Raw genomic sequence first — 13,152 nt, 5'->3', positions numbered from 1 at the left:
AAAAATATTGGCGTTTCGGTTTCACAGCAAAGACTCAGAGACAGTACATAATGTATATCTAAAGCCTCGAAGAATTATTTCGGTTTTCATTTACACGTTGTTTAGTTAATCGTAAGAAACCCTTCGTGCGTGAATCCGACTCGCAATTGGCCGGTTTTTGCTATTTTGCTTTTAAGTTGACCAATCCGAACTAGGCCAGATTGGTGGACTACGGCCTTAACCCCTTCTCACTGTGGGAGGAGACCCGTGCCCTGTAGTGGGCCGGTAATGGGTTGATATGATGATGATATTGAGTTTCAGACTTTTACCGCATCTGCAGCAGGAGCTCTATCTAAATATCTTACTCATATTTTTCTGCCTTTCCGTTTCCGAAGAAGAATAGAAAAACTTTATTGCAACACAACACAATAGGAAAAACACAAGGAAAACAGTAATAGTACTTAGTGCTAGGGTGCAAAGGCGGCCTTATCACTAAAAGTGATCTTTTAAAATCAACCTGAGCGTACGATGCCGATAAGAAAGTGGAAAGTGGGTGGAGAGTTTGTGGTAGTAGCAGTGCATTTTGTGACAGAACTCGTGATTATTTCTTTTTCTATGATTATTTCTGCCGCCAAGAAGCACTATTGCTGTGTTCCGGTGTGAAGGGCTTGGTTGCCGGTGTAGCTACAGGTACACAAGGCCTCAGGTTGATGGACTCCTTCACGACCCTGACGATCAGATTACTACTGTCAATGCTCCCTTTCCCTATCAGAACACACAATCAACCTATGCACAGCGTCTTCGCCGGCGAAGACGAGGTCCCGGACTTCTAGCGTCAACCGGACGTGGGCTCGCACCACGTTCTCGGAAGCGTGCTGATTAATCACCGTCCGTAACCCTTTCACACCAATCGTCGCCTGAGCCGAGGTTCGGCCTCACATGAGGCGCCCTCAGGCCGACGATCCCTTCGCTTCTTCGAGCCCTAGGGTTCAAACTCTTCCTGGCAGAGCCCCATTCCGAGGCTCGCCTACAAGCCCGCGTTACGCTGTTAAAATCATTAGGGTTAATCAGCTACACAATCCGAAAAAAAAAAAAAAAGGTTGATGGACACGGGGCAGCACGAGTTCCTTGTATGCCACTGTTGATAAGCGATGGTTTCCCACTTACCATCATGTGGGCCATGTGCTTAGTCCGTCAATTACTATCCAAAAAAACCTCAATTTCAGCGGAATGTGTTAAAGTCGCTTCTTACAATAGCATGGCAGAATTGTTTGAGTGGTGTGTGCGTCTACTAATAAATTTATTATCGATTATTAAAGTTTGCGAAATATAATATATGTATTAAGAATATTAATTTAATTAGGTATAATGAAATATATAATGTACGAATAATATTTTTGTTGTTATTTTATAAAATACTTCCAATATAAGTAGTAATAACAAGTTGAAATTATACTTATTATGATATTTAATATGTATATTCTAAGTATGTATTTATGTATGTTATTCATAAAAAATATTCATCAGTCATCTTAGTACCCATAACACAAGCTACGCTTACTGTGGGGCTAGATGGCGATGTGTGTATTGTCGTAGTATATTTATTTATTTATTTATTTTAATGAAGACCCTGGCTGCGCTCTCTCCGTTACAGAACTATCTTAGTCGCCTCGTACGACACCAGCGCGAAGAGGTATGGTGACAACTGTAGCCTCAGTAGAAGATTTACTCACTCCAGTCGTTTTCGAGTATGGAGAAACTTGAACATCAGAGTAATACTATGTGTTAAAGCTCAAATTTGCCTGCAATATTTTCCATTGTTCTAAAATCAAAGGTACAGGATTCGCTACTCTGCCAGTTTTCACTAGGCCTAATCGCCTAGTGTTTTGGTGATTCTTAGAGAATAAAAACGTTTCACTCACTCTTATGTGATGTCTGACCTTAGGCGCCGTCTAGAGTTACGACACCAATTCGGCAGATCGTAAAGTTTAAGGGACTCGTAAACTGACACAAAATGTATATTCTATTTTTTTAATAATAAATAATAAACTATGATAATACAAACACAACATACCACACCTTGCGACAAGAATCATAGACAAGTTAGGTTATATGAGTTCCCTAATGAAAATCGATTGGTGAAAGGTAAATGTATGCCTAGGAATCTTCTTTGATTAGGCGTTACTTACTTAGGCAACGCCTTATCCGTCGTTAGTGAAAACGAGTATAAAACCATTTTAAATCAAAATCCTTTTATTTGCATAAAACATTGTAGGTATACATGTTTAGTCATAATATATGACATGCAAATCTTAATTTAAACAAATTCATTCATTTTATTTTGACTACTTAGTTATTTGAGGAAGGTATAGAGTGTAGACTGTAGAAAGTTTAAGGACATTAAGCTGCGACCCGAATACTTATACCTAATAGTACTAGCGTACCCGAAGTTGTCGCGGGTAAAACAGCAGGACACAGATATAAGTATTTTAATTTTCCTTTGGCACAGATATGATTAGGTATTGCAACTTTTCCCATTAGCATTACCTACCTCTGACTAGTATTAAAGGTTGTATATGACCTAAACATATCTACATTTAAATATATAGTTATATTAAGAAACAGCACAGCGTGGGAGGTGGCCAATAATATCTGCATGTCGCAATGTGATAATCATAAATTTCATAATCGTCCCCCATTTATTTTATTCACAATATTTCTTTCCGGCCGTCTTAGGTAACAAGGTCGTCGGTCGTTGGAACTACCGCAAAACCAATCAAACTCGATTCTGATGAAACCTGTTTTATGTTCACGTGCCTAGTTCTTTCGAATGATGACAAGATGGCAGGCAGGAGGTAATTTGGAATCGTCTCCCATTTTTTTCACGCACAAGTCAGTCCTCGGCGCGGCATGCTGTTTAGGTACTGGAAACTTTTTGTGAAATTGAATAATCTTAAGTTATTTTGAGACCTTCAATCATGTAGAAAGTGGTAATAGCCCAGTGGTTAGCACTTCGACCTCACTTTCGGGAGGACCGAGTTCTCCGGAACGCACCTCTAACTTTTCAATTATGTGCGTTTTAAGCAATGAAATATCTTTTGCTTTAACGGTGAAGGAAAATATCGTGAAACCGGCATGCCTGAGAGTTCTCCACAATGGCGTGTGAAGTTCACTGCATTATCCACATTTGGCCAGCGGGGTGGACTACGACCTAACCATTCTAATTCTGAGAGGAGACTCGATAGTGGGCAAACCGCAATGGGTCGTTAATGATGAAGCTTGCTTAAGAAAGGTGATAGATGGGGCCGGTCATACTACCATGTGACATCGACGTCCACTGCTACACATAGGTCTTTTGTAGGGAGTTCCAAATACCACAGTTCTGGGCCACTTGTTTCCAGATAGAAGCAATGACTACAAGCGACTCGTTTGATGACATTTGTATACCCCATAAGGAGTCGAGCTGGAATGTTGCTGGCGTTTGGCCGCCATATCAGTACCTTGCCCCTCCCTTTTTTACGTCTCGAAACAACATCAATAATGTCCCAATAAAAAAAAACCCAACTAATCTGGCATTGCATACAATTATCTCTTCTACTAAAAAAACAAGACCTCCAAATCTTTCCAGCGGTAAAAATTCATCAAGATTCCTCGCAAAGTCCTCTGCCATGTAAAAGTTATGTCAAAAACAGCTCAGTTCGTCAAAACTTACGCTTACTTCGGGGCTAGATGGCGATGTGTGTATTATCTAGTAAATTTATTTATTAAAAAAAATATATATATTCACTGAATATTTAAGAAAATCCAAATTCATTATTTATTGATTTCAAGTCGGCCTAGTTTTTAAGCACTTTTGAAACGTCAAGTCAGTCTTACTGCAGTGACTCTACTCATTGATTCGGAAGGCAGATTCTACCGGCAAAAAGCTCACCAGGTTGCTCTTTTGTAACATCTTTTTACAGTAAAATAATCTTTAAAAATTTCTATCTTGTATGAGATGACAGCCGCTCAGCTCATCTTCCAAGCAGCCTTGTAGTTCAGACATTCACCAAACGTGTAGTAACCATTCATTTGTTAAAAAACTGAGTTAATTAGATATGCTCACGTTATGCCATCGTTGCAATGGCCAATGACCATATTATGAGACTAAGAGGCAGTTCTGAAATACTAGGGGCACTTAATTTTATTTATTGGTAGATAAGATTATAGAGATGACATTAGAGCGGTGATAGCGTATTGGGAAGGTGCTCGACTTCCCTTTCAGCGCGCCGAGTTTGAATCCCAGCACGCACCTCTAACTTTTCTAAGTTATGTGCGTTTTAAGTAATTAAAATACGGTGAAGGAAAACATCGTGAGGAAACCTGCATGCCTGAGAGTTCTGCGTAATGTTCTCAAAGGTGTGTGGAGTCATCCAGTCCGCAAGCCAGCGTGGTGGACTACGGCCTTAACCCCTTCTCATTGTGGGGGGAGACCCGTGCTCTGTAGTGGGCCGGTTATGGGTTGATGTAATGGTGCTAAACAATATGGAAAAAATATTGTTTAGGTAGGTAGGTACCTATATAATAATGAATGAATTAAAGTACCTTTATTGTACACCACACAAAAAGTACATAAAACAGAAAGCGACATTTTCCATTAGGTATAAAAAAACAAATAGGTACTTAGTAATAACATACCTAAGTATAATTATTGAGTAGTTAGTTTTGGAATCTTTATTCGGTCGTTTAAATTTTCCATCACGTCTTCCAATTTTGTTCATTATCTATATTCTATAGGTACTTAATAACTTGAGCTCATTAGTCTTCCTCCGTTGGTCCAGTAATTAGCATGCTCGACTACGAATCACAAGGGCCTAGGTTGTTTCCCGGGTCGAGCCATAAGTTAAGTATGGAGTTTTCCTACCCCAAAATCCTTAGTACGTGCGTGGTTAGAACAAGTCGGACGCCTATTGTTGAGTGCTCACTGCCGCTCATGAACATCTGCACTGGTTGCCTGTAAGGTCGCTGGAATCATCATCAATTTACAATTTTACTAACAACAATGAGTAGGGGTCCACCACGCTCGCCCTGTACGGATTGGTGTACTCCACAAGTCCACCACCCATAAAAGTTTACTAAATATTTTAAAAATATTGTTAATTTTTGGTTACAAATATGAATTATTTGTTGGTCGGACGCCAAAAATATAATAGTAGTAAATTCTTTAAGTACCTACTCAATTGGGATATTACATAGGTGACCTTTTGAAGAACGTCGTAGAAGTCGTCGCTAGTGCTTACGTCACTGATAAGATTGCTCAACAATTTGCAAGAGCGTGGTAGAAATTATCTGTTATGTACAGATGGTGGTATATGGATTTTGTTTGGAGGCTTCGGTCATGGCTAGTTACCACACTGCCGGTAAACGTGTCGCTAAGCAATTTTCCGTTCCGGTACGGAACTTGTCTTGCCTCATCATTATAACTTCAACGAAATTGAAGTCCACTGGTGGACATAGGACTTTTGGAGGGAGATCCAAAATCCACGGTCCTAGGTCGCTTGTTCCCATCGACTCGTTTGATGTGGTCTGTCCACGAGATTGGACGCCGAACGCTGCGTTTAACGTTTTAACTAGTAATGAAATAAAAAAAAAAATGATGTGGGGACAAGTTGGGAGTTAAATTCTACCGCTTTCTGTTTGTATCAATGCAAGAAACTCCAGTTTCTCCATTATAAAGTCAAATGAGACTACCACCAAAGATAACTTTTTAATTAGTAGTAGAGGTCTTTTTGACGGAGCTCTCTAGGGAAAGAAACCACCATGCTTATATCTGCCGTTTAGCCGCGTTATTGCAATGCTGTGTTCCGCTCCGAAGGGGTTTGAGCCGAGGTTCGGCCTCACATGAGGCGCCCTCAGGCCGACGATCCCTTCGCTTCTTCGAGCCCTAGGGTTCAAACTCTTCCTGGCAGAGCCCCATTCCGAGGCTCGCCAACAAGCCCGCGTTACGCTGTTGAAATCATTAGGGTTAGTCAGCTACACACAATCTGAAAAAAAAAAAAAAGCTCCGAAGGGGCGTGATGGCCGGTGTTACATGTACATGGGTGGACTCAACACCTACGCTTTAGGTTGATGGACAGAGCGGCACTTTACAGGACGTGCCTTTTGCATACCCTGCAGTGTTTCTCGTTTTATCGATGATTTTCGCTTAACCATCATTATTTAATAATGAGAGATTGATATATAGTATCAGGAGTACCTATTAGAATACTAACAAAGCTTAAAAAATATTTAATATTTTAATATAAAATCTAATATAACATATTATTCGGACCCCTTTCAGGATAGCTTAAATAGATCTTAGAGTTATTAAAAGTATACCATTTAAAACAAAAAAAGAATTTTTCAAATTTGTAAACGACAAAGTTCCGCTGTAACAATCATAAAACAAAAATACAACCAAATTGTTAGCCCTAACTTATTTTTAAGTCTGTTATTAACTTATAATATTTATGTCCTTACTTAAACTAACATAAAGGATTCCAATTTATGACTGTAGTCATAATTTTCACCGACACTTTTTGATGACTGCCTGCACATCTAAGTACGAAAATATTGGACTGGATTGAAACTACCAAAGCTATGTTACAGACCACCTTATACTTATACATTCGCAAGAGGAATTGATATAAAACATAGCAGTGTAGGTGTGGTCGGGTACAATCGGAGTAATGTTTGATTAAAATTTCACTAATTAAGACAAAAATAAAACTTTATTCAACGAAAAAAAATAATACAATGATGTTATTATTCTAACACATTTATACACCTATAAAAATGGGAAATAAATAATGACAATAATTTACGATTGGCAGATGTTGACATGTGATACAACAGGAACTAAGAAGATACCAAAAAACTTGGAATAACAAGTGCTTGCAATGCATTTTGTGGCAAAAAGAAATGACACCTCTTTAAGAAATGATGATGTCACACTGCTTTTATAACTTATTTCAAACCATTGTTCTATCATTAGCTAACACTCTATAACAAATTCTCTATGCTAGATTTTGTTATGTTGTTGTAAACATTATTCTACAGGTATAGCTTAAGTTAGTTCTAGGTTACTGCTCGGAGCTTCTCCCTCTGACACATGATAGCATAGGATCCATACAGTAAATTAATGGAGTCTATGGAAAAGTGCAAAGTTTGTTTCATGATTTAACTCCTACATTGTACGCATCCCCATAATAATGTTTTACAAATGTTATAATTTGTTTAATAAAATTCTGACAAATATTAACAAATGATCAGCAACATTTTATAAATGCATTGTGTCAGCATCAAAAGAACTGCCAAGTTTGCTTTCCCAAAAGTTATTTGGTCTTCATTATATAAAAATGTGTATAAATATTATAATTACGTACATGATGGAATAATACTTTCAACAATTTAACTAACATGAATATAATATCTGTTCTAGAAATGTCGTTAAGATAAAATAAAGTTGTTGACAAAGGTCATTTAATAGAGATCCGATTTATCAATTGTCTATGCAATTATGAACATACTTCTTTGTATATTCCATGATACGGTTACGTTAATTTATAAACCTAAATCCAAATTATAAAGTAAAGTAAAGTAGTATGATTTGATGTAAAATAATTATAAATATAGTGATAATTTAATGAGCTGTTTTTTGTTGCATTTTACATAACAATTGTTATGTTAAATGAGCTGGGCTACATAAGAATTAAAACATCAACCATTATTTCATTCTATGCAATTTTTAAATTAGATAATTTATAATCCTTTGCTAGATAGGTTGTCAAAATAAAATAACATGCAAATATTTCTAATTAATTTACAAAAAATGTCACATAAATTTCATTTGGTATACGTAACAAACAAAATACTGTAAAAAAATCTCCAAAAGCAAATTGTTACTTAATGTATCTTTAAAAGCGAACCTTCAATATTTCTTAGTAATTACAATGTATTATTTAAGTCACAAATGTTTTTCTTAGTCAAAATTTTACTGTAAACTAATATATATATAAATTAACTAAAGGAAATTCATTAAAATATTAGTTTTGTACAGCCTGTTTCTCTAAGCCAGCAGGATCCATGATGGGAGTTTGTTTCTTAACCATTCCAGATAGTAGGGTTTTAATCTGAGCAATAGCACGGCCGGGGTTCAAGCCTTTGGGACATGTGCGTGTGCAATTCATAATGGTATGGCAACGATATACTGAATATGTATCTTTGAGATTGGCCAAACGTTTGGCTGTAGCATCATCGCGAGAATCAATGATCCATCTATAGGCTTGCATAAGCACAGCAGGGCCAAGGTATTTGTCTCCATTCCACCAATACGATGGGCAGCTCGTCGAGCAACAAGCGCAAAGGACGCACTCATACAAACCATCCAACTTCACACGGTCCTCAACATCTTGAAGTAACTGAGTTTCCTTACCTTTAACAGGCTCCTTGTCCCTCTGCAGCCACGGCTCAATGGACTGGTACTGGCGGTAAAAGTTCGTCAGATCAGGCACGAGGTCCTTGACTACGTACATGTGCGGTAATGGGTAAATCTTACTTGGTTTGGACAAGTTCTGGTCGATATGGCTGATGCAAGCCAGCGTGTTAATGCCGTCGATGTTCATAGCGCAAGAGCCACAGACACCCTCGCGGCAAGACCTCCTGAATGTTAAAGTGGGATCCATTTCGTTTTTAATCTTTAGCAGCGCATCTAAAACCATAGGCGCGCAATCGTCCAGATCTACCTCAAAATTTTGAGTGTATGGTTTCTTGTCCGGCTCATCGGGATTCCAGCGGTATACGGCGAAAGTCTTCACCCTTTTCCCAAGGGCGGATGACGTTGCGAAGGTACGCAGCGACCCGAAAGTTCCACTAGTCAATCGCAATAAAGGCATTATGTAATGTTTTTATTTATTTTAATTCCAACAAACACTTGTTTCTTTTCTCGATAACAGTAAATTCGCAGGGCTTACGGTTTTCCCTATACGTCGTGAATTGTTTTCTAATCTACTCGGAGCGTGTCGATTTCGGGAGCGCGTTTTTTTATTTTATTTCTCGTGATAAAATTATTGTGTCCAACTATACTGAGCCGTGATTGGCTGAAGCTCGCAGTTCGATTCTTCGTGAACGTCCATAGACAAGTTTGCTGTGACATTTTAACTTTTTGGTCGTTCGGAATTAAATACGTCAGTTCTTCTACATATTAGGTTATTAATTATTTTGTTATCATTGAATAATTTAAAAGCAAGCTTGTTGCAATTATTATAACAATCCAAATTATTGTTAAGTTATTCCATTAAAACCTTTATATTTAACTTACATAACAATGGAATATTACAGCATTTTTGAACTGAAACGAAGAAAATGGCGGGAAAGAAGTAAATAATAAATATTTTGACAGCGAAGTAAATTGTCTTTACAAAAAAGCTGATTTATGAAACATGCATGGAACTGATAACGATGAATTCTTCTATGAAAACAACTAATTCAGATTCACCTAAAACTCCAGGAGGGATCAGTAAGTCCTTACTTACTCCTTGTCGCCGTGTTGGGCTCTCACGTAAATGGAAAAAAAGTGGAGTTTCACCCTTTATATCACCTTTATCTAGTGCCAGCAGCAATAAAGAAGTTAAACTAGACAATCAAATAAAAAAGAGGAAAAGATGCAATGCAGAAGTAGAAGAAACAGACACTGGGGATGAATCTTGTGGAGAAATTGGTTCTGATATCTGTAACACACCTAAAATTGATATAGATCGTACTCCTACGCGCAGTTCATTACCTAGGAAAAAGAGTAAAACAATTATTACTGCCCAGGAAGCAAAGAAATGCCAGGAAGAAGTTGATACGGTACCCCAAAGTATATCTGAATTAAACAACATAAATATTAAAAGTCATGATGATAACTTGCAACAAGATAGTATTAAACAAATAAGTAATGTTATCCATTTAATAACTGATGATGAGAATGTACAACAAGATGAAAAACAAGTAACTAAAGTTTCAAAACTATCTAGAAAGAATTCAAAAAAAGCTAAAATTACAGTAGAATCTGGTAAAACTGAGCAGACAATAAACTCTAATATTATTGAAAATTTTGAAAAGAATGAAAATCAATTGCAAAATAAAGATATTAGTAAAGAAAAAAGTCCAAATAACTTAACTAAAGAATGCATTGTTTTTATACAAAAGAAAATATTTAAAACAATAAAAGATATAACCCATAAGAATATTACATCTACTGAAAATATAAAAGAAAGTGTTCCAACTGTTCAATCAGGATCTCAAACTCTATTTGATTCTGATTCAGATGATGTACCACTATCAAATTTTAATACAATGGTTGGTTCAATAAAAACGGACAAAGTTATAGAAGAAATAACTATATATCCGAAAGAGACTGAAGACAGAAGTGATTTATTGAAACAAAATTCTCATAATATAATGGATCTGACTACTAAAGAAATAGATGACAATGATTTCATTGAAAAAAAGAAAGTGAACATCAAAAGAGTAGAGAAAACCACATCTACAACTGGCTTAAAGAATAAAGCAAGAGAAAAACCTAAAACAACTAAACTACAAATAAAATCAAAACCTAAACCCTTAACTCAAAGTTCAAATTCATTTGATGATGACGATGATTTTGATTATGGTAAAAGTAAGACCATATTAATAAAACGAACATATGACAAAGTAACAAAACCTCTTAAAATGAAATCTACAGGTTCTATAACTCAAAAAGATATAGATGATCTAAAAGCAAGGATAGAAAGTAAGAAAAACTTGTTACTTGCCAAAGCAATGACAAATGAAACTAAAGAATTAAGAGATTTAATAAAAAAATGGCAACTTGGTTGCCAGACAGCATTAAATGAACTATTACATTTAATGAAGCAAAAAATGCCAGATCAGAATATGGAGCATTCAGAGTTATTGCAAATGCTAAAGATACCACCTGATTTAGTAGGTTATGATTCTGATAGTGAATGTTTTAATACACCTGATGATACTACAGTTATTCTGTCTGCTTTAAAACTTAATTAGCTTATGTTCAACAGTGAAAATAGTTTAGTTAGGTAATTTAGAAGCTGATTTAATTGATTAATTGTTTTCTAGCAATGTGCAAAAACATCACAAGTGACTATTCTGTACAAACCATGTACAGAATGTGGGTGTGTATTGCTCATAAACACCCCTGTAAGCTGGATCTGTGAAAATATGCAAAGCACTTAAATAATAATGGTTTTTTATGGTATACATTGTTTAAATGAAAACCAAATTAGGTAGGCTTTAGAGGTACATTATTTATCTGAGACTTATCTGTGGAATCAAAATGCCAAGTTTTTTAGTAAACCATTGTCATAGTATTTACTGGAATAAATCAGATATAGACCTAATGCCACATGCTAAAGTAAAGTCAAGCGATTTCTGTCACTTTATTCTGTAACAAGTTGTTTATTAAACAACTTAAAACTAGTTGAAATTTAATATTTAATAATATTTTAATAATACATAATGATATTAATAAACATAAAATTTTTAGTTTTACTAAGAATCCCTTGCATTCTGACTTGATTAAAGGTGGAAGGTTTTGAATTAAACACAATTTTTGTACAGCTGTTTATTATTTGTTACAATTATTTATAGTATAATAATTATTGTTCCCTTGCGGAGCATAGTCTTCTTTGATAGGTTAGAGGATTCTAGAGCAAAGATTATTTCTGTTTGGCAATTTAATTTAAAAATAGTGACATTTAATATGGTTTCGATAATTATATGGAATGTAATAAAATTGTATACAAAATGTACAAAATCTGTGTTTCTTTAAAGTTTAGTATAGAATAAGTATTTTCAATTATCTGGGACTAAAACTCGTTCGAATTCTTGCCAAAAAGTTTGCTTGTACCAGTTTGTTGGAAGGTAATTAGTTATTTAAGATCACACTACAACTGTTAGCAAGCAATGCAATAAAATGGGTCATAGAATGAAATTTTGTATAGTTCAGATCAGATTATCGGAAGTATCAATCAAGTCATTTATTTATGCATGGAATAAGATCTTGTTTTACCCATTTTTATGACAATTTGCAGAGAACTAATAAAAAACAAATAAGCTGATTTTTCTATTTAAACATACACAAACACTAAACTACTTATTCCACTAACATTTCTTTTCAATAACATTTTTCATAGATCTACTCTATTATTTTACCTATTAGAAAGCAACGGTCGAAGCAAATACAAAATGGCCTAGTAAAAAATCATAACCATAATATTTTAAAGTGCATTAATAAGAAGGCTGTTTGTATTTAGAACACATGTTCTCTAGATAACATGTATTAAATAATTGTTGCTTTTAAGTTTTAATTCATAATTAAATTAAAATCTGTGCGATCTGATCGGATTTTCCGGATCAAATAGCCTAGGGTCTTTCAAGAATGCCTTGTCTTTATAGTAATATGGCAAATATGCACAGTTCTGTGCCTTCCTGATTTCTGATTTGACTAATGCTTGTTTCGCTTTACATAAGCCAGTTATGTGTCTCCCATATATCCTTCCAGTGTAAGGGCTCTGGAATTGAGATAATAATCTGTAGTTTTTATAGTCTGGCGTAATGTTCAGCTTGCAAAGTATGCACTGCGGTTTTTCTTTTTTATAAGGGTTTTCTATTTCCACTGGTGCATCATCTTCTTCGGCTACAACTGGGGTTGAAGAATAAGATCTTAGAGAAGATATTATAGCCCTGTGTGTGCCTGAAACTGGAAGAAAACAATAATTTGTAAAATATAACAAACTTATAATTTTTTTTTAACGATAATTGCACTGTAAAGTACTTACAAACACTACGTATTGTGAAAGTTTTTAATAAAGCCATTATTGGTAGGAATACCTATTTACAATTATTATTTTTTCGATAGTTATGATTTTTAAATCGTCGAAAACATAACCTCAAATCACCCTCAAATGACAGTTATCATAATATGAAATTGACTTTGACGTTGACGTTCAAAAATAGTGTTGATAACATTGAATTACAATTTAATTATTAATAAATACAAATACATGATACTTCGTACTTGTTATACTGCTCCACCGCTGAAATGTTGTCAAAACTGGCACAATGACTGTTTTTCACACTGCAGAAGGTAATATA

The 13,152-nt window shown here is 35.5% G+C and overlaps 3 protein-coding genes across 3 annotated transcripts; 1 reads left to right on the top strand and 2 right to left on the bottom strand.

Moving 5' to 3' along the window:
• Positions 1-7,596: 7,596 nt before the first annotated feature.
• On the bottom strand, positions 7,597-9,116 carry LOC120634165 (succinate dehydrogenase [ubiquinone] iron-sulfur subunit, mitochondrial). Its single transcript, XM_039904590.1, has one exon. The coding sequence runs from the start codon at positions 8,889-8,891 to the stop codon at positions 8,043-8,045; it is 849 nt and encodes a 282-aa protein (XP_039760524.1). The 5' UTR covers positions 8,892-9,116; the 3' UTR covers positions 7,597-8,042.
• A 15-nt stretch (positions 9,117-9,131) lies between these two features.
• LOC120634164 lies at positions 9,132-11,909 on the top strand. Its single transcript, XM_039904589.1, has 2 exons — positions 9,132-9,182; positions 9,337-11,909. Exon 2 carries the CDS (start codon positions 9,442-9,444, stop codon positions 11,041-11,043), a length of 1,602 nt encoding a protein of 533 aa, XP_039760523.1. The 5' UTR covers positions 9,132-9,182; positions 9,337-9,441; the 3' UTR covers positions 11,044-11,909.
• Positions 11,910-12,049: 140 nt separating this feature from the next.
• On the bottom strand, positions 12,050-12,962 carry LOC120634166 (28S ribosomal protein S18c, mitochondrial). The gene is made up of 2 exons (XM_039904591.1): positions 12,837-12,962; positions 12,050-12,757 (listed from the first exon to the last, which is right to left on the bottom strand). The coding sequence occupies exons 1-2, from the start codon at positions 12,871-12,873 to the stop codon at positions 12,378-12,380; spliced, it is 417 nt and encodes a 138-aa protein (XP_039760525.1). The 5' UTR covers positions 12,874-12,962; the 3' UTR covers positions 12,050-12,377.
• Between the last annotated feature and the right edge of the window lie 190 nt (positions 12,963-13,152).

The sequence above is a fragment of the Pararge aegeria genome, chromosome 23, assembly GCF_905163445.1.
Source record: "Pararge aegeria chromosome 23, ilParAegt1.1, whole genome shotgun sequence".
NCBI classification, from domain to species: domain Eukaryota; kingdom Metazoa; phylum Arthropoda; class Insecta; order Lepidoptera; family Nymphalidae; genus Pararge; species Pararge aegeria.
Note: the sequence above shows the minus strand (reverse complement) of the source record. Positions and strands in the feature narration are given on the sequence as shown.